Source organism: Mirounga angustirostris, unplaced genomic scaffold (assembly GCF_029215605.1).
Source record: "Mirounga angustirostris isolate CCGP_5_RB_7025 unplaced genomic scaffold, mMirAng1.0.hap1 SCAF_8, whole genome shotgun sequence".
NCBI lineage: Eukaryota > Metazoa > Chordata > Mammalia > Carnivora > Phocidae > Mirounga > Mirounga angustirostris.
In genome coordinates this window covers 40,141,606-40,161,504 of record NW_026991716.1, presented here as the reverse complement: position 1 = coordinate 40,161,504, position 19,899 = coordinate 40,141,606, and the positions used below count along the sequence as shown (strand labels likewise).

Here is a 19,899-nt window from a genome sequence, read left to right as displayed (position 1 = left end):
GCATGTCCATGTACATTGGGGATTTTTGGGTAGGCCTGCCTTGTGACTTTATGGTAGAGACAGAGAGAAGGAAATTGCCACCTGAGCAAGGTAGGACCTTGCTAGGTGCAGGGGGGGTGGCGGGGGGGGGGGAGTTGGGTGGGTCGCTAACAGTCCTCAGGCCTCTCTGTCCATTACAAACCCTTGCCCTTCTGTGGAAACAGAGGGATAAAGAGGTGAAATGAGAAGATCCGCCCCCCCCCCCCCCGCGGGAGTGGGGTGCTCATCGCTGCCCTGGAGGAGCCCGGAGAGAAGAGTGAGCCTATGGAGGGTAACAAAAGGGAGCTATGGCTTTGTATGTTTTTCCTTTCATTCCACAAGTTTGAAGTCCCTGTTAGGTGAATATGGTCAATATGGGTATGGGGGAATAAACCAACACAATCTCTGGCCACTTGGATCTTATAGTCTAGTGAATGAGACAGCCACTAAAATCATAAACACCCAAATAAATATGTAATTACAAGTTGCAGTGGATGCTGTGAAGGAAAAGTAAAGTGAGGAGAACACAAGCTGGTGGAGGGCCTTACTTTGGCTAGGCAGGGGAGGTCTCTGAGGCGTGTGCTGGCAGCCTGGCCAGAAGGATGAGTAAGGGATGTGGGGAGAGCGTTCAGGGGCAGGCCTTTGGTGAACTAGAGGACCTGAGGGCAGGCCAGTGGGACTCCGCAGAGGGCGGGTGAGTGGGCGAGGTGGAAGGGCCAGGTCATGCAGAGCCTCGAAGGTCATGGGTTGTTGGGGGACAGAACTGCAGCTCAGCGGAGAAAGGAAGATCTTCCTGTCAGAAATCGGGAAAGGGGTAACGTAAGAGGAAGTGCTTGGGACGCAGAACCCCAATGTCCCCGTCCCAAGATGGCAGGGGGCACCACTACCTCCCGGGTTGGTTGTGAGGGCTAAGGGCGATGGCGAAGCGGGGTGGGGGTGCGCGGCCTGGGGGCTTCCCGCCTCCCCATCCCCCGCCCCTCGCCCCTCGCCCCTCCCGGGGCAGCCCTGCTCCCGGCTCCCGAGCCGCGTCTCCCTCCGGGCCACGCGGGGGCGCTGTGGCCCGCCGGCGGCCCGGGGCGCTGCGTGGTCGCGGCTGGGGGCGGAGGGGCGGCCGCGGGGAGGGGGCGGGAAGAGCGGGACACTTCCGCTAGCCGGTCGCTCACTGGCCGCTGCTGGAGGCGGCGGCGGAAGCGGAGGGAGCGCGCGGCCCGGGGACCGCATTCCCCGGCCCCCCTCCGCCCCACGCGGCCCGGACCATGGACGCCAGGTGGGGGGCTAGGGGAGCGGCGGGCCCACGTGACCGAGCCCCCGGGCCACGTGACTGCCGCTGCTGGGCACGGAGGGGCCGGGGTGGGGTCCCAGCTGCTGGGCGGCCGACCGCTGCGGCCCGGAGCCGGCAGGGAGAGGGGGGCGCGGCGTGGACTTGCGCTCCTGGCCAGGGTCCGCGAGTGTCGGGCGGAGGAGTTGGGAACCCTGGCGCTCCCGGATCCTGGAGGGCGGGGTGGGAGGAGGGGGCGCCGCCTGTGGCCCGAGCGGCCGGCGAGCCCTGGAGGGAACAGAGGGAACCTGTGTGGTCAGAGGGGCGGGTCCGCCCCCGGGGAGGGAGGGAGCCCTGCCTGGCCCGCGCCGCCCCCGCCCCCCCTCCCAGGAGAGAGAGAGGCTCTTTGTCCGGGCTGGGCTGCAGCTGAGGGGGGCGGGGAGACTCCGGGCCCTCCTCCAGTGTAGTCCCCTCTGGAGGGCCGAGTGCACTAGGATCTGCACCCTAATCCTTACGTCCGCTGTCCCGCAGGTGGTGGGCAGTGGTGGTGCTGGCCGCGCTCCCCTCCCTGGGGGCAGGTGGGGAGACCCCCGAAGCCCCTCCAGAGTCATGGACGCAGCTATGGTTCTTCCGTTTTTTGGTGAATGCTGCTGGCTATGCCAGCTTTATGGTACCCGGCTACCTGATGGTGCAGTACTTCAGGCGGAAGAACTACCTGGAGACAGGTGGGTGCGGAAAGGGTGGGTTAGTGTGCTCGGTCCGTTTTATGAGTGCTGAGCAGCCGTCCAGATAGGGATGTGGCTTGGAAAGGGAGGGAGGGAGACCTGCAGGCCTGACAGCAGGGTAGCTGGCTGCTCTGGGGAAGACGAGGTGCTGGAGAGAAGATGAGATCTTGACCTTGTGTGTCTTTTTTAGGCAGGGGTCTCTGCTTCCCCCTGGTGAAAACTTGTGTGTTTGGCAATGAGCCCAAGGCCTCTGACGAGGTTCCTCTGGCTTCCCGGACGGAGCCGGTAGAGACCACTCCCACTTGGCAAGCCCTGAAGCTGCTCTTCTGTGCTGCGGGGCTCCAGGTAGGTAGGCCCACGGGCTCTGCTTCTGTTCCTGGGTTGGGTCCCGGTGGACAGGGACTGCACGGTCCCAACAGTTTCCTGGCCTAGTGTGTTACGTGGCTCCCTCCTCCCAGGGGCACGCTGTACCATCATCATCTTAGAAGTGGTTGGAGGACATGCTGTCTTTTCTCTCCTCTTGTCTGTGATGTCTTCTGGGCTGTTACTACACTTTCCCCTGCAATGATGTGTCTTGTGTATGTTAACCCACTGATCGAAGTTTGGGGAAGCCGTTCAGCCTTCCCCCACTCCATGTGAGAAGGAGCTAGGATGCGGAGCTCTTGGCACTTTGGAGTGGGCACTGCTAGTTCTTTGCATGCTGAACAGGTGTGCCGTCTTTTTACTCCCTGAATTGAGAGTAGATAGGAAGATAACCTGGGATGGAGTCAGCTTTAACATAAACTTGTGTGGGGCACACAGGGTCTGGACAGTCCTAAAGCATTTGTCGTTGTGTTTCACACACACTTGATTCTCTCCGAGGTGAATGCAGGCTTGGGAGGGGAGAGGAAACTTCTAGTTACTACAGAGGGACCAAAATCCGTACGCCGTCCTTTAAATCCTTGAGCCGTCTGAGGAAGAGGGAGGTTGTCTGGATGCTTTTTTGCTCATCTTTTCCTTCTCCTGCTTATCTTCTCCCCGGGCCTCGCCCCCCCCCCGCCCCCAGGTGTCTTATCTGACTTGGGGAGTGCTGCAGGAAAGGGTGATGACCCGCAGCTACGGGGCTACTGCCACGTCGCCAGGTGAGCGCTTCACAGACTCACAGTTCCTGGTGCTCATGAACCGAGTGCTGGCACTGATCGTCGCCGGCCTCTCCTGCGTCCTCTGCAAGCAACCCCGCCACGGGGCCCCCATGTACCGGTACTCCTTTGCCAGCCTGTCAAATGTGCTTAGCAGCTGGTGTCAATATGAAGCGCTCAAGTTCGTCAGCTTCCCCACCCAGGTGCTGGCCAAGGCCTCGAAGGTGATCCCGGTCATGCTGATGGGCAAGTTGGTGTCTCGGCGCAGCTACGAACACTGGGAATACCTGACCGCCGGCCTCATCTCCATTGGCGTCAGCATGTTTCTGCTGTCCAGCGGCCCCGAGCCCCGCAGCTCCCCCGCCACCACGCTGGCAGGCCTCATCCTGCTGGCAGGCTACATTGCCTTTGACAGCTTCACCTCCAACTGGCAGGACGCCCTGTTTGCCTACAAGATGTCTTCTGTGCAGATGATGTTTGGGGTCAACCTCTTCTCCTGCCTCTTCACGGTGGGCTCCCTGCTAGAGCAGGGGGCCCTCCTGGAGGGAACGCGCTTCATGGGGCGACACAGTGAATTTGCTGCCCATGCCCTGCTGCTCTCGGTCTGCTCCGCATGCGGTCAGCTCTTCATCTTCTACACCATCGGGCAGTTTGGGGCTGCCATCTTCACCATCATCATGACCCTCCGCCAGGCCTTCGCCATCCTCCTCTCCTGCCTGCTCTACGGCCACACGGTCACTGTGGTGGGGGGCCTGGGGGTGGCTGTGGTCTTTGCCGCCCTCTTGCTCAGAGTCTATGCCCGGGGCCGTCTAAAGCAACGGGTTAAGAAGGCCGTGCCTGTCGAGTCTCCTGTGCAGAAAGTTTGAGGGGCCCAGGGGGTGAAGTGGAACAAGACCCTAACCATACCAACTTTCCTCTCCTGCTGTAACTTCGGAGGCGGTTGGCTCAAGGGCAGAAGGCAGGGTTTTTCCTCAGTATCTCCAACCAGCTCTACAAGTTGGGGTTGAGTCCAAGAGGCAGCCTTCCCCTTTGCCTTAAGTCCCCTGTTCTCCAGTAGGGATTCTTCTGAGGACCGTCCTCGGCGTGCAGGGGCGCAGAGAGGGCAGAAGCCTTCCGAAGCCCCCACCCCCTCACGTTCCCCGAAGTCTTGCCCTGTGGACTCCAACACCTCACCTGTGCTCGTCCCCTACCCTGAGTAGCCCACCCCTGCAGACTCCCTCCCAGAGACCTACAGTTCTTAACTTTGGGGAGAAAAGCACAAGTGTTGTAGGCTCCAAGTGCTGCTTTCCCAGGAGTCCGTGAAAGATGGTGCTGTGCTGGAGGAGGGGGATGGGAGAGCCCTGCCCAGTGACACCACCCTCTCTGCTCCTGGATCCCTGGGCTCTGCTCCAAGAGCCAGTTGCAGGTTTTGGTACTTTGGAAATGTAATTTTGCTCTTATAATTTTATTTTATTAAATTAAATTGCTGCAATGGGCTGAAGTCGTGTGTTTTGGCTCACTGAGGCGTATGCTTTAGGAAGGGCACGGAGAGGGCATTATACCTGCTAGTTTGAAGCTACCCTTTACTGTGTCAGTGCTGGGTACCCAGATTTTCAAAAGTGCCAAGTGGCTACCGGCGACCCTTTCAGTGTACCAGGAATACCTATCCTCAGAACAACAGCACGTTCAACTTGGGCTAGAGAAGCTAAGGAAACTCAAAAGGCAGCATGAGATCCACTTTACAAGGGAGAGCATAACTGTATAAAACTGTATCTTCTTTATTTTGCATACTTTAATCTCAGAACAAAATAAACAAAAAAACCCCCACAATACACATCCAAACCCCGTCAAATATCGGAAGAGACAGGGCTTGAGGGCCTTCTTTCCTGCCTCAAAGACAGGACCAAGAAAGAAAAAAACCACTAGACATCAGCAGAGGGAACCAGGTGAACCGGGGCCACTCAGGGCGGCTGGGGAGCCATGGGGACACTATACAGAGGGCACAAGGTCTGCAGGTAGAACTAATCTACTTCTTCCATGCGAGAGGCATCCTCATCACCCTCGAGGGGGGGGATCTCATCAGGAACAGCAGCACTGGGTTCCTCTGCAGTCACTTCATCTTCATCAATGCCTAGAAGTAGAAAAAAATGGCATGTCAACTTTGATCCAAATACCGCGAAGTCCAATTTGTCCCTGTGAGACCAGCTCCCCGGTTCCTTGCCTGGCCCTGGTAACAAAGGTACTCACCCAGGCCTAGCTTGATCATGCGGTAGATGCGGTTGGAGTGAGTCTGGGGATCCTCGAGTGAGAAGCCGGAAGACAGCAGAGCCGTTTCAAACAGCAGCACCACCAGGTCCTTGACTGCCTTGTCGTTCTTGTCCGCCTCGGCCTTCTGCCGCAGCGTTTCCACGATGGGGTGGTCAGGGTTGATCTCCAGGTGCTTCTTGGCCATCATATAGCCCATCGTAGAGTTGTCCCGAAGGGCCTGGGCTTTCATGATCCGCTCCATGTTGGCTGTCCAGCCGTAGGTGCTAGTCACAATGCAGCAGGGTGAAGACACTAGCCTGTTGGAGATTGTCACCTGTGGACAGTCACAAAACCTTGCCGTTGATGGTAAATCAGATTACCATTTCCAGGCTAAAATGACCGTATGTTCTCTTCTCTGAAGAAAGCAGAGCAGGCATCTTTGTCCAGCACTACAGAAATACCAACCTAAAACTGTCTGGTAAAGACAAGGCAAGGAAGCCCGAACCAACTAGGCTCCTTAAAACTACTCACTGTGGGGGCGCCTGGGTGGCTCAGTTGGTTAAGTGACTGCCTTCGGCTCAGGTCATGATCCTGGAGTCCCTGGATCGAGTCCCACATCGGGCTCCCTGCTCAGCAGGGAGTCTGCTTCTCCCTCTGACCCTCCCTCCTCTCATGTACTCTCTCTCTCTCATTCTCTCTCAAATAAATAAAATCTTTAAAAAAAAAAAAAACTACTCACTGTGTAGCCCCCGTAAGGTTTTGAAGGAAGCAGCGCTCAAAGCACTTGTTTACAAAATACATCCTAGTCCCCGAACTGTTTACCTTCTCCACCTTCTTATCCAAGATTTCTTTCATGAGTTTGCAGAGGTTCTCAAACTTGGCCTTGCTCTCCTCCATTTTCTTCTTCTCCTCTTCATCCTCAGGCAGCTCCAGGCCCTCCTTGGTGACCGAGACCAGACTCTTCCCGTCAAACTCCTTGAGCTGCTGCACGCAGTACTCGTCGATGGGCTCCGTCATATACACGACCTCGAAGCCCCGCTTCCGCACTCGCTCCACAAAAGCTGAGTTAGCAACCTGCTCTTTGCTCTCACCTGTAGGGTTACTGAGTGTGACTCAGGGGTCAGAATGCACCGCCCTCCTGCCAGTTCCCAGGGATTCCCAAACGCCCTCCCTTCACTCCTCACACCCCACGAGAGGCTTTGATCAGACCCAGGGTCCAACGCACCAGTGATGTAATAGATGGACTTCTGGGTCTCCTTCATGCGGGACACATATTCTGAAAGAGAAGTCATCTCATCCCCAGACTGGGAAGTGTGGTAACGCAGCAGCTCAGAAAGGCGGCGCCGGTTAGTAGAGTCCTCATGGATTCCAAGCTTCAGGGGTGGAAAGAAAACAATTTTACTTGTAAATAATCTGCTACCCTCTATGTAAATGAAAAATAACCCTCCGCCATAATTATTAAGTAACTGTTTTTTGCAGCTATACCTTTAGGTTTTTAGAGAATGCCTCATAGAATTTCTTATAATTCTCCTTGTCTTCTGCCAGTTCAGAGAAGAGCTCAAGGCACTTCTTCACAATATTTTTGCGAATGACCTTCAAGATTTTACTCTGCTGGAGCATTTCTCGGGAGATATTCAAGGGCAGGTCCTCGGAGTCCACCACACCACGGATGAAGTCTGCAATCAACCAGGCAGAAAGCAGAGTTAAACACAGACAGGGCAGGGATGCCTGGGTGGCTCAGGTGCTAAGTGTCTGCCTTCGGCTCAGATCATGATCAGGATTCCTGGGACTGAGTTCCACATCTCTCCCTCTGCCTGCCGCTCCCCCTGCTTGTGCTCACACTCTGACAAAATCTTTTAAAAAATTAAATAATAATAATAAAATAAGATTATCTAAATTCAACAGAACCCATTTTCTCACGGAACCTTCGCTTGCCATGTTATCTACAATGAAGACTTTTTTCAAAACAAGACCTCACTGTAAGAATGCTGAGTGGGCTTCACAGGAGACTGTACCCAACTAACTACATGAGACCAAGACAACACTCACTGAGATACTCTGGTATCAATTCATCACAGCTGTCCATGATGAACACACGGCGAACATACAGTTTGATGTTGTTCTTTTTCTTCTTGTTCTCAAAGAGGTCAAAAGGAGCCCGACGGGGGATAAACAGCAATGCCCTGAATTCCAGCTGACCTTCTACAGAGAAATGCTGAAAGAAATCAAAGGTAAACCAGTAGTGTACTTCAAGATAGAAGTGTTTACTCTCAACGTCATTTCATTAAATTGCTTAGGACAAGATCTTCCCCAAGGACAGAAGAGATGCCAGAGGACATCTGTTGAGCAAATTAAGCTCTTACACCCTGAATTAAGCTACAATGGGACACCTATGTATAACCCTTAGATCAATGAGAAAACAATCCCATCCAGAACCTGCCATGGAAACAAAGTGAGGTCACTGGGAAGGATGTCCTTTCTTCACCCTGGAAGGGTCATCAGAAAGTGAATGGATGTGGCTCTGTGGCATTCAGTTCCCACCTACTAGCCAGGTGGGCAAGTTCCACTTATCTACCACCACCAACACCCTTCTGCCTGCTTTTCCTGTTGAGTCAACAAGCAAGGCTTCTCACCTTGACTGCCAAGTGGTCTTCCCAGTCATTAGTAAGACTCTTGTAAAACTCTCCATATTCCTCCTGGGTAATATCATCAGGGTTTCTGGTCCAAATGGGCTTGGTCTTGTTCAGTTCTTCCTGGTCTATGTATTTCTCCTTAATCTTCTTTGTTTTCTTTTTCTTGTCCTTCCCACTATCATCCTCCTCATCTGAGCCCACATCTTCAATCTTGGGCTTCTCCTCATCATCTTTCTCTTCTTCTTCCTTCTCCCCTTTCTCCTCCTCTGCCTCATCATCACTGATTTCTTTCTCTCGTTCCTTCTCCAACTGAGAACACAAAAAAACAATAGTTTCAGAATACATAACACCAAAAAACTGGGGACCATCCCATTCTCCTGAGCAGCAGACATCATACATGTCAGGATTACCAGTCCACACTCACATAAAGGGTGATGGGATAACCTATGAACTGCGAATGCTTCTTCACCACTTCTTTGACACGTCTCTCCTCTAAATACTCCGTCTGGTCTTCTTTAAGATGGAGAATCACTTTAGTACCCCGGCCAATGGGCTCACCTAGGAAAAGTCAATCACAATACAGCATAAGGACACAAAACTAAACACAGAACTGTAATGAAAAATAATTACTTGATAAAGAACATGCTTAAGATCTCTATTACAAATCTCCCCAAAATTCTAACCCAGACAACCTAACAAGAAAGTCAACTTACCGTGGTCTGCACGTACAGTGAAGGAGCCCCCAGCAGAGGACTCCCAGGCATACTGCTCATCATCATTGTGCTTTGTGATAACCACCACCTTCTCTGCCACCAGGTAGGCAGAATAAAAGCCAACGCCAAACTGTCCAATCATGGAGATGTCTGCACCAGCCTGCCAGAAAGTTTTAAAGTCAAACACAAGTTTAAAAAAACACCACAGCAAACCAAAGAATATCCACAAAAATGAATGGTGCATGTCTAGCTGAAATACCACATACCTGAAGAGCCTCCATGAATGCTTTAGTTCCGGACTTGGCAATGGTTCCCAAATTATTTATGAGATCGGCTTTGGTCATGCCAATGCCTGTGTCCACTAGAGTCAGGGTGCGTTCCTGGGGGTTGGGGATGATGTCAATTTTCAGCTCTTTACCGCTGTCCAACTTGGAAGGGTCTGTCAGGCTCTCATAGCGAATCTTGTCCAAGGCCTAAAAATACAGATTTCGATTTTACCTTTGTGCTTCCTAAAGCTCATCTCTTCATCCAAAAGAAAACTTTGTTTTTCACTTCCAAGTAGCCTCAAGTTCTGATTACCACCCCAACTGGAGATTTAAGAACCACATAATTACAGTTACAATATCCCATCTATCCCCATAGAGTAAAGCAAACTTTTTTAAGAACAGCAGCAGTTTTATCCCCTCCAACAGCAGCCCCACAAAATGCCAAACCACCCTTCTCCCTTTTCCTGAGTGCTGAAAACAAATACCACAAATGAAGGTGCCCAAAGCACTCACATCAGAAGCATTACTGATTAACTCCCGAAGGAAAATTTCCTTGTTAGAATAGAAGGTATTGATGATGAGAGACATGAGTTGGGCAATTTCTGCCTGGAAGGCAAAAGTCTCCACCTCCTCCTCTCCATGGTGCACTTCCTCAGGCATCTAAAATAAGAACAGTCAAGAATTACAAAAGAACACCAATGGCCCCATATTTAACACTGGTTCACCCCATCTCAATGAAGACTCAAAGAGATTTAGTTCAAACTGCTTTAAGCTGGGTACTAAACATATTCCTGAAAAACTGTAAAACCTTTTCTTCAAATATTTCAGCCTGTACCCTTAGTAGGAACCCAACTTAGAAAAAAAAACTTAAAAAGCTTCTTTAACACAATACGCAATGTCAAATGTTTTGGAAAGGTATCTTGGAGCCTAACTACTCTAAGTGGTCCATGGGACCCAACAGCCTCAGCATCACTGGGTAGCTTATTGCAAATGCAGATCCTGGCTCCAACACGAAAAGGGTTCCAGGCATTTGGGAGAAAACCACTGACTACAGTTCTATTACCTCTTTTGGTAGGAAAAATAGCCCAAGGTGACCGATGTCATGTTTAAAGAGAAATAATTCGGAATTGTCTCTCCCACTGGGTTATCTCCCACACCAAGCACATGTGGGATTGCTGCCTTGGGACATAGGAGAAGGTTACCTCTGAGACCGCGGGATACCCGCCCAAGAAGGTACTAAGACAAAGAACCAATAAAACCAAAGCTCCATCGTGACCCCCCTCAACATACACGACTACAATAGAGTACCAAACCAAACACAACTAAAATGGTGGCCGTAATCCGCTGGGCAGACCCTCGTCACTGCCGGACATGCGTCGGCCAGGGCCACGCGAGGAGGGGGCGCCACCGCGCAGCCTCCCTTCGCCCCAGCATCCGGGCACCAGGGCGGGGCGCCGGGCTCCAGAAGCTTCCAGAACAATCTCAGCTCTTTGGGAGGGGCGGAGGAGGAGAGGGCCCACGAATCTTCCAGAGCCTGCCCCCTCCTTTCCACCCCCCACCCGAAACTGCAAGAAAGATCTAGAAGGGCAAAAGAAGCACCATGAGCCAGAGCCGGCCGTAAACGTTTCTCGCCTTAGAACCTCACAGGAAAAAACCGGAACACTTGAAAAACGCTTCCCACAGGGCAGATGGCAAAGCCAAGCCAACACCAGGCTGTGCTGAGTCACGTCCAGCGCGCACACCCACCACCCTTGGGGACTCTCCGGCGCCCCGTAGCCGCGTCCGGAAGTGGAGGGGCAAACATGGCAGCGTCCCGGGCCGGCGCGGACACCACGTGCAGCTGCCCACTACCCCAAACCCACTCCGCGGCCCACCTCCCCCACGGTTAGCCGCCGCCCGGGGAAAGCCCCGCCACCCAGACACCGATGAAAAAACAAGCCTAACTCGCAAAACCCCTCCCGCCCACCCCCAGACGAAATTTGGAGTCGTCCTATCCCAGGGGCCGCTCCAACACAACAAAATCTAGGCTTTGAGAAGGAAACGAGGAACGAAAGCAACTCAAAAGAGCATTCCAGACAGAAAAATCTGAAGGGAGCTCCGACCTGACCTTAAAGGAGAAGAGCTGCAAGCACTACAGACGACGGTGGGTAAGGACTGCGTCCGGCTACGTCTCCGCAACAAGGCTGCGCGGGGGTGACTCAAGAGAGCGGCTGTGCGCCCCCCAGGCGCTCTATATACGGCGAAGCACAGACTAGCTGCCCGCCCCCGAATCCCTCCGCCTTAAAGGAAGATGTCTGTCAGCCCTGCACCTGCCGCTGCCCGCCCACCTTGACGTCATGGTCCAAAATAGGGGAGGGGGCGGGGAAGGGCGGGAGCCGCAGGTCTCAGTCTCCGCCTTAAGAGCACACGCAAGTATTCCTTTTCGTGGCCTCGTCTCCGCACTTCAAGGCATGAGCCCTCTCCAAGAACTAAAGATTGAGAATACTCATGTGACAGAAACGGGGGATCTAGGGGCGCGGATGCCACTGACCTGCCTATAAACCTGTGAGGCAAGCGCCTGCAGACCCGAGAGTCGTGCCTTGGAGGAACATCTAAAAAGATGGAGGGCGGGGATAGAAGCGGCCAACCACTCCGACCTCGGCTCCCAGGTTCGACTTTTTTGCTACAATCTGCCCTACACACTCCTATAGCCCAATAAGGGGAAGGGGTATTTTTTAGGGACCGTGCGGAATTCGAGGTGTAACTTCAGGCAGCCCCCGGATCTCGGCCCTCCCTGGGCCGGGGGAAGAGCTAGGGCTTTGCAGCGGGGCGTGGCTCCGGCTGGGGGGGAAGGGCGCCGGCCTGGGCTGGCAGGGGGACTCTTTGCCTGCGCCCAGCGGAAGGAGCGACGACGGCGGTACTGCGATTACTTCCAGCAGTTTCCAGACCCGCCTTGGCGGCCCCGCCCCTGCTCCGCCCCTTTCCTCCAGGCCCCGCCCCGCCTCCTGCGGCCTGAGCCGTCTCTGCAGCTGCTGTGTTACCCATCCGTCTCTGCCGGGGTCCCCGGGGAGGAGGAGGTGAGCTGTCCCAGTCCTATTTATCCTAGGAAGCCGCGGGCGGGACCCTGTTTTCCACCTGCCAGGGCCAGCTAGCTTGGAACTCCCTCGGGAGTGGGATGGAGCATAAAGGGAATGATTGACTGACCCCCCCCACCTCTCCCCTATCAACCACACGGCAGAGGGCTGTAGGGGCGGTTGTGCCGGCGCCGCCTTCAGAGAGCAGAGACTGGGGACGCGTTCGCCACCGCGGGGGAGGGGGGAGGGGGGAGGGGGGGTACCCTCCCCAACTCCTGCAGTCGCCCACGTGTGGAGAACACTGAGACCTGCGTCTCCCCTGCGTGAGCACATCGAGCCATTTCTCAGTCTGGTTTCATTTTTTTCGCCCTTTTCGCTCCTGCAGCTGCCACACCGGAGGAGGAGAGGGTCTCCTGGGACCCCTGCAGAGTAGCAGGGACTCTTGGAGGTCGCTTGAAGACGCTGGCCGGAGGGTAGCCTGCTGCAGGCTGCCAGAATTTGTTCCTCTTCAGCTGTGGCGCCGGAGGTCCCAAGCCCCCAAACCGTTAGCCTGCCCAAAGGGCTGTGGGACGCCATACTTCGCTTGGCTCTGCCCCTTTTGCGTGCTAACCCTAACCCTAACCCTTGTCTAGCCAAGGCCTCATTTAGGACTCGTGTCGGACCCACAGCTCCTCGGGAAGAGAATGGCCACTTCCTGCTCTGTGACCTTGGAGATGTCCATCAGCTGTCTTCCTGGCCCACAGCGTCCTCCACTGGGATGCTGGGGAGGGGTTCCCCCACCACCACCCCTAATCCTTCCTTCAACAGCCGTGGTGCCCGGTCTTCCTTCCTTTGTATTTTCTTTATTCATATGTTAAATTCCAGAAAACAAAGGACCCTCCCTTTCTTTATTTTTGCCCCACACTCCAGACCTCATCATCCGGCTGCCACCACCCCAATTTTATTTCTCCTTACTCTTCTATTCCCCTTTCTTACGGTGTGTGAAAAACCTGTGACTGGAAGTTAATGGGCTTGGGAAGGGTGCTCTTTACCAGGAATCTCCCAGGATTCTCTGTTCCTGATCAAAATCTCAAAGGAAGTGTGTCATGACACCTCAACATACCCTCTCTCCCTCTGGGCAGAAGGGGTCTAGCAAATTAAAAATCTCCCTAGTTCACAAGACCACTGACACCATTTCATGGTCCTGTTAAGTGGTGAAAATGAGAGTCCACAATCTAGGAACTGGGAAAGCAAAGCTTCAGTGAGATCAGTCAGCTCAAAGCCTTTGGTGCACCAACCCTTGCTCCTTGCTCCAGAAATGGAGTGGAGATGCTGTCTCTCCCCTCTCAGGACCCAAGTCCAGGGCAGAGCAGAAATCACTCCTTTATTTATTTATTAGATTTTTTAAATTTATTCATTCGAGACAGAGAGAGAGAGAGAGAGAACATGAGCGGGGGAGAAGCAGAGGGAGGGGGAGAAGCAGGCCCCCCGCCGAGCAGGGAGCCCAAAGTGGGACTTGCCATGTTCCAGGCCCCCGGGATCATGACCTGAGCTGAAGGCAGACACTTAACTGACTGAGCCACCCAGGCATCCCAGACATCACTCCTGTTGACCAGTATTAGGACCAGAGACCTTTCAGGGGTCTTCTAATGGGAAGATCTCAAATCTTGCACTAGCACAGAAATTCTGCCTTCTCTTCTGGAAGCCTTCTCCCACTCACTGACACTCACTTAAGCCCCCACAGTGAGTGCTTGGGGATGCAAAAATGCATAAATAAGATGGAGGTTTTAGCCCACAAGGGGCTGCTGCAGGACAAGTGTGAATCATAGCACGTGGGAGAACTATCAGAGACTCCCAGCTCCGCCTGAGCAACGGGGCAGGCTTAGGGCTAAGGCTAGCCAGCCCACGGCACAGGTCTATTCCCAGAAGAGGGAAAAACATGGAGAGGCACAGCCCTGACACTTCTGTGTCATAGCCTAGGGGCCCCTGAGGGAGGCAGAAGCGCTGAAAGTGACCCTGCAGGCAGGGTTCGGGTCACAGAGGGCCACAAATGCCATGCTAAGACGTCCTGACCTTAACTCAGAGTGAGGGAAGCCACTGAAGGCTATTAAAAACAGCTTAAACCCCCTAGATCTCCAGAAAACTATTTCCGGCAGCACTTGCAATGCTCACTGTTCCCAAGATACCCTTTGTTCCTGACCAGGCCTCAAAGACCCAGCCCAACCTTCTGTTGTTGGAGGGTAGCCAGATGAAGCAAGAACTGACCAACTGTGGCCTGCAGCTGGTGGGCCTGTTGCTTGTTTTTACATGGCTTATGGGGAAGAATGTTTTTTACATTTTTTAAATTGTTGAAAAAAGTCAAGGGAAAGAAAATATTTTGCCATGTGGAAAGTACATGAAATTTGAATTTGTGCTCGTAGAGCTTTACTGGAACATAGCCCCTCTCATTTGTTTACATGTTGTTTTTGGCTAATTTTACTCTGCAATGGCAGAGTTGATAGTACAGCAGAGACCAGGTAGCTTGCAGAGTCTAAAATATGTAGTCTCTTACCTTTTACAGAGAAGACTTACAGACCCCTGATCTAGCTAAAGCAGAGTGAAGTCTTGGAGCAGAGACTCAGCTGCTGCTCCGACTGGGAATTCTCCTAATGAGGGTGCACCACTCGGCTTTCAGGGGGCTCAGGGAAGCTGCCAAGATAAGAGGCAATGGATGAATAAGGCAACCCACAGCAGCAGGACCTCAGGGATTGTATAAGCACGGGGAGTAGCTCTGGATCCTTAACTCCTGGAACAGGCACCCTTCCCAAGCTCAGCGGCTGCCAGAATGGGTCCTGTCTGTCCCGGTTCTACCCGGTTCCATGAGGCTTATTATCGCTGAACTCCATGGGGGATACCCTGCAATGACATCCTCACAGGCCAATGGACTTAATGTTCAGAGATGTTGGACAGTTGAGCCAGTCTGCCTGGCCAGCCCGGGCTCCCGTTCTGCCTGAGTTTCCACATGCGGTTGGGACATGAGAAGTTTCTTTCACAACTTTCACTCCCTTCATTGTTAGTACTGTGTTTCTTGTTTTTGATGCAATGGCAATGGCAATTTTCCTTCATTTTAGGTTTCCCGAAGAGTTCGGAAAGCAATCGACTTTTGTTTATTGGTCCCACAGCTTGGCAAACTACCTTATTAATTCTTAATTTGTTTTTTATTTTTTTTAAGTACAACCCTACCTATCATCTGAGAACAATGACAGTCTGGTTTCTCACTTTCTAATCCTTGTATCTCTTATTTCTTGGTACACTGCACCAGCTAGGACCTGCAAGACAATGACGAGTGGAAACAGTGATTGTGGGGAATCCCTATCTCATTCTGATCAGAAAAGGAATGCTTTTAATATTTCATCATTGAGCACAATATTTCCTCTTTCTATCCCTAACTTGTTATAAATTTTAATCTGAACGAGTATCAAAATTACTTTTCTGCATCTATGGCGAGACTATTGTTTTTAAAAATTCCTTTTATTTATATGCTTAATTAACAGACTTAATAATATTAAGCAGAATCCATCAATTAATTAATTAATTTGTAAAAGATTTTATTTATTTATTTGAGAGAGAGAGGGGTGCCTGGGTGGATCAATCATTAAGCATCTGCCTTTGGCTCCCATCATTGTCCCAGGGTCCTGGGATCTAGCCCCACATGGAGCTCCCTGCTCAGCGGGAGGCCTGCTTCTCCCTCCCCCACCCCCCCTGCTTGCGTTCCCTCTCTCGCTGTGTCTGTCAAATAAATAATAATAATTATTTTTTTAAAGATTTTATTTTTAAGTAATCTCTACACTGATATGGGGCTTGAACTCACAACCCCAAGATCAAAAGCTGCATGCTCCACCACTGAGCCAGCCAGGTGCCCCTCTTTTTTTTTTTTTTTTTAATGATATAGGACTATTCAGGTTTTCTACCTCTCCTTGTCAATTTTGTTTAATAATTTTTCTGGGCGTTTCTTGAAAGCTTTATTATGGCATAGTCTTCTCTTTGACTCTTTTCAATCTCTATTCCATCTAAAGTATATCTTCTTTTTCATCCCTAAAATGGTTTTTCATGTCTTATTCCTTTTTTCATGAAAAGTTTCACTAGAGACTTGTCTATTTTATTTATATCGATATTCATGTATTTAAATTTCTGCTAAAATTTTTATTATTTCTATTTTGGGTCAATTCTGTTGTTCTTTTTTTTTTTTAAGATTTTATTTCTTTGACAGCGAGAGAGGGAACACAAGCAGGGGGCATGGGAGAGGGAGAAGCAGGCTTCCCATTGAGCAGGGAGCCCGAAGCGGGGCTGGATCCCAGGACCCTGAGATCATGACCTGAGCCGAAGGCAGACGCTTAATGACTGAGCCACCCAGGCGCCCCAGTTCTGCTGTTCTTTTTCTATTTTCTTAGCTTTAAAACCTAGCACATTAAATTTCAGCCTTTCCCCTTTTCTGACATTATGATTTAAGGCTACAAATTTCTCTTCAAGTACTATTTTAGCTATATCCCCATGTTTTAATATGTAATATTTTTTGGAAAGATTTTATTTATTTGAAAAAGAGCACAAGCAGGGGGAGCAGCAGGCAGAGGGAGAGGGAGAAGCAGGCAGGCTCCCCACTGAGCAGGGAGCCCAATGTGATGTGGGACTCTATCCCAGGGTCCCAGGATCACAACCTCAGTCAAAGGCAGACGCTTAGCCAACTGAGCCATCCCGGTGCCCCTATAGTATTTTTATTATAATTTAGTTTTAAGCGTTTTCTGATTCTTCTTATGGCATCTTCGTTGATCAGTTTAAAAGTGTTCAAAAGGGGCACCTGGGTGGCTCAGTTGTTTTAAGTGTCTGCCTTTGGCTCAGGTCATGATCCCGGAGTCTAGGGATTGAGCACTGTATCAGGCTCCCTGCTCAGTGGGGAGTCTGCTTCTCCCTCTGCCCCTCACCCTGCTTGTGCTTTCTCTCGAGCGCGGGCTCTCTCTCTCTCAAATAAAATCTTTTTTAAAAAAGTGTTCAAGGGGCGCCTGGGTGGCTCAGTCGTTAAGCGCCTGCCTTCGGCTCAGGTCATGATCCCAGGGTCCTGGGATCGAGCCCCGCATCGGGCTCCCTGCTCAGCGGGAAGCCTGCTTCTCCCTCTCCCACTCCCCCTGCTTGTGTTCCCTCTCTCGCTATGTCTCTGTCAAATAAATAAAATCTTAAAAAAAAAAAGTGTTGGGCGCCTGGGTGGCTCAGTTGGTTGAGCGACTGCCTTCGGCTCAGGTCATGATCCTGGAGTCCCGGGATCGAGTCCCGCATCGGGCTCCCTGCTCGGCAGGGAGTCTGCTTCTCCCTCTGACCCTCCCCCCTCTCATGTGCTCTCTCTCATTCTCTCTCTCTCAAATAAATAAATACAATCTTTAAAAAAAAAAAAAAGTGTTCAACATTTCCAATTATTTTTATATTATCTCTTAATTATGTTATAGACATACAATGCAGTGTGTATAATCTGGCTCTTTTGTATTTGAGACTTCTTTTGTAATCTAGGACGTGGTTAATATGTGTAAAGGTTCCATGCATGCTTGAGAAAAATACGTATTATTTAGTTATTGAATAAAAGTCTAAATATATTAAATCTATTAAGTCAAGCCAGTTAATTGTGTTGCTCAAAACAAAAAAACACTTGGAGACTCCACAGGACATAGCTTGGGGAAGGCAGAAGCCGAAAGTGGGGAGATCCCACAGGGGTAGGGAAGAGGCTCAGTGTTCACCTTTTCTGTGGTAGAATGATTGAATATGAGGGCTGAAGGCTGGGGAGGAGGACCACTCTGCATTGAAGGGGGTCAAGAATCCGTTTTAGGCATGTTATGGGGCACCAAAGAATGTCCAGGAGACAGAGACTGATGGCTGAAGTCATGGGCAAGAACACCATTTCTCAGGGGAGGGTAGTGAAAAGACCAGAGTTATGATCTAAGCCATTTGAACTTGTAAATAGGGTATCTTTGGTACCTACTCTATTAATAGACATATGAGTGCGTCTTGACTCTCTGAGGCCATAGTATCAGTGACCTAAGGGTGTGTGTGTGTGACTGAGTCCTGTCATTGTCAACTGAGCTCTAAATTGTCTGTTGTCCTCGGGCCATGATGCCCACCAGGTGTCCCTTTTTGTCTTGGGTGTTGTTCAGTGTTCCTGGGTCCCTTTGACTAAGGTAAAACTTAACTCCGAATCAGTTCAGCCCAGAGTAAATTACAGGCAGGGGAAGGTGCAGGAGGGGTGGGTTCTACCACAAACAACCCTGACCTACTTAACTACTGTGCCTGCCACCTGACCCGCCCCAGGCACAAGTCACTGCCCAAAGTACAGTTCTCACCTGACTGGATTTCTGGGCCCAGTGCCTGCCCGGCCCACCTGCGCCCAGATAAGGGACTGGTAAGGCTGTGGTAGTGCTAAGTGCTGAGGAACTCACAAACAGGAGAGACTAGGGTTAGACATCAGGAAGGACTTCGCTGCTTTCACCTAGAAAGGATTACGTGGGAGGCTTGGGATCCTTGGGTATGTGAAAGAACTCTCCGGAACGTTTTGAAGGCTAGGGAAGAAGGTATCCCCGGCTTCAGTTATGGGGCCACACTATCACAAGAGGCCTTGTATCTCCATCTCCTTCACTGTCTGGGAATTCTCCCCATCTCTCCGAGTCTGTGTGTCTCTCTGCTTATCTGATAGGTAGAGAGAGACAGGCAGAGACTTGTATTTACCCGGTGCTTTGCGGTTTACAAAATATTTTTCCATCCTTTAACCATTCCAGCTTCAGTTTCCTGGAGTACAACGGGCATAGCAATGGTCAGCACCGCAAAGTTACAGGGAGACGGGAGGCCACTGGATACGGAAGACGGGAGCAGGGTGGTAGGTGAAAGAGTTGTTCCCTGCCGTGGTCCGAGTTTCACAGCCCAGAGAAAGGCTAGTGCGCGTGTGCCTACCCTTGCTTTACAGTTGAGCGGCTCCGAGATGGAAAACGCCTCGTTCAAGGTCACTCAGGCTTAAGGGGCAGCGGAAACGGCCTCAAGATGCCCAATCCGCTCTCCCACTCGCCGGGAGTCAGGTGTGAACGGCCGCGCCGCCGCGCAGCACGCGGGACGGTGACGTCACGCCCCCCCCCCCGCTGCCGCCGCCGCCGCCGCGGGGCGGGGCTCAGCAGGCTCCCCCTCGTCCCGCCCCCCGCGCCCAGCGCCGGTCCGGTCCGGCGGTTCCCCGCTGTCAATGGCTCATCTGGGACCCGCGGGGCGGTTGGCACTGGAAATGGCTGGTGTGGGGGCAAATGAGGTCTGGCTCTGGAAGGCTTCAGGAACCCCCTGAAGCTGGGGAGAGGAGCAGCGAGCCGCTTAGAGCGGGAGCGCACCAGGCTGCGGCTCATCTTCATTGATTCTTGGTGCCACGTGTCTAGGGTAATCACTTCTTGCATCCAGGCTCTCCCGCAGACTCCCTAAATCACCTTAGCAAGTCCATACATATAGATCACGCCTCCTGAAGAACAAGGATCTGGGCTCAGAGGATGTGACTTGCCCGGGGTCACACAGCTGGTATTTGGCAGGCCCAAGATGGAATCCTAGGCTCTGAATCGGAGCCAACCCCATAGACAGGCCTAGGAGAGGCCCCCCACTTTGTGGGGTTCTGCTGACTCATTTAGCAGTTGCCCTGTAGTCTGGGGCCAGAATGCCATCTGCCTCATTCACAGGGAGCACCAGGACTGCCAAGGATCTAGAGGGCTCTCAGTGAGCACCTCCTCTTGGAGGCGACCTGTGCAGGAGCTAGGAGCCCAGCTAGGGCACTGCCATTGATGGGTTGGGGAGGAGGGGGGACATGGGTTGTGCTCATGTGAGGTGCCCATCTCCACACTCACTGCCAACTTGCCCTAGAGTACCAGATG

General features: G+C 52.2%; 2 protein-coding genes and 1 long non-coding RNA gene across 5 annotated transcripts; 2 read left to right on the top strand and 1 right to left on the bottom strand.

The window, feature by feature from the left end:
- Window positions 1–101: 101 nt before the first annotated feature.
- On the top strand, window positions 102–4,599 carry SLC35B2 (solute carrier family 35 member B2). Of its 3 annotated transcripts, none has more exons than XM_064597669.1 (4): window positions 102–712; window positions 1,808–2,001; window positions 2,192–2,346; window positions 3,047–4,599. In XM_064597669.1, the coding sequence occupies exons 1-4, from the start codon at window positions 621–623 to the stop codon at window positions 3,983–3,985; spliced, it is 1,380 nt and encodes a 459-aa protein (XP_064453739.1). In that variant the 5' UTR covers window positions 102–620; the 3' UTR covers window positions 3,986–4,599. The 3 variants fall into 3 exon arrangements, with proteins under 3 accessions (XP_064453739.1, XP_045722918.1, XP_064453740.1); XM_045866962.3 differs by lacking the exon at window positions 102–712 and adding an exon at window positions 1,143–1,285; XM_064597670.1 differs by lacking the exon at window positions 102–712 and adding an exon at window positions 1,435–1,458.
- A 257-nt stretch (window positions 4,600–4,856) lies between these two features.
- HSP90AB1 (heat shock protein 90 alpha family class B member 1) lies at window positions 4,857–11,213 on the bottom strand. Its single transcript, XM_045866961.3, has 12 exons — window positions 11,065–11,213; window positions 9,471–9,617; window positions 8,958–9,164; window positions 8,692–8,851; window positions 8,403–8,536; window positions 7,979–8,287; window positions 7,395–7,560; window positions 6,831–7,021; window positions 6,571–6,718; window positions 6,168–6,436; window positions 5,346–5,679; window positions 4,857–5,229 (listed from the first exon to the last, which is right to left on the bottom strand). Exons 2-12 carry the CDS (start codon window positions 9,615–9,617, stop codon window positions 5,120–5,122), a joined length of 2,175 nt encoding a protein of 724 aa, XP_045722917.1. The 5' UTR covers window positions 11,065–11,213; the 3' UTR covers window positions 4,857–5,119.
- Window positions 11,214–11,358: 145 nt separating this feature from the next.
- LOC135365561 (uncharacterized) lies at window positions 11,359–14,771 on the top strand. The gene is made up of 2 exons (XR_010413638.1): window positions 11,359–12,013; window positions 12,396–14,771. It is a non-coding gene; the product is annotated as an uncharacterized LOC135365561 (long non-coding RNA).
- The last annotated feature ends 5,128 nt before the right edge of the window (window positions 14,772–19,899 follow it).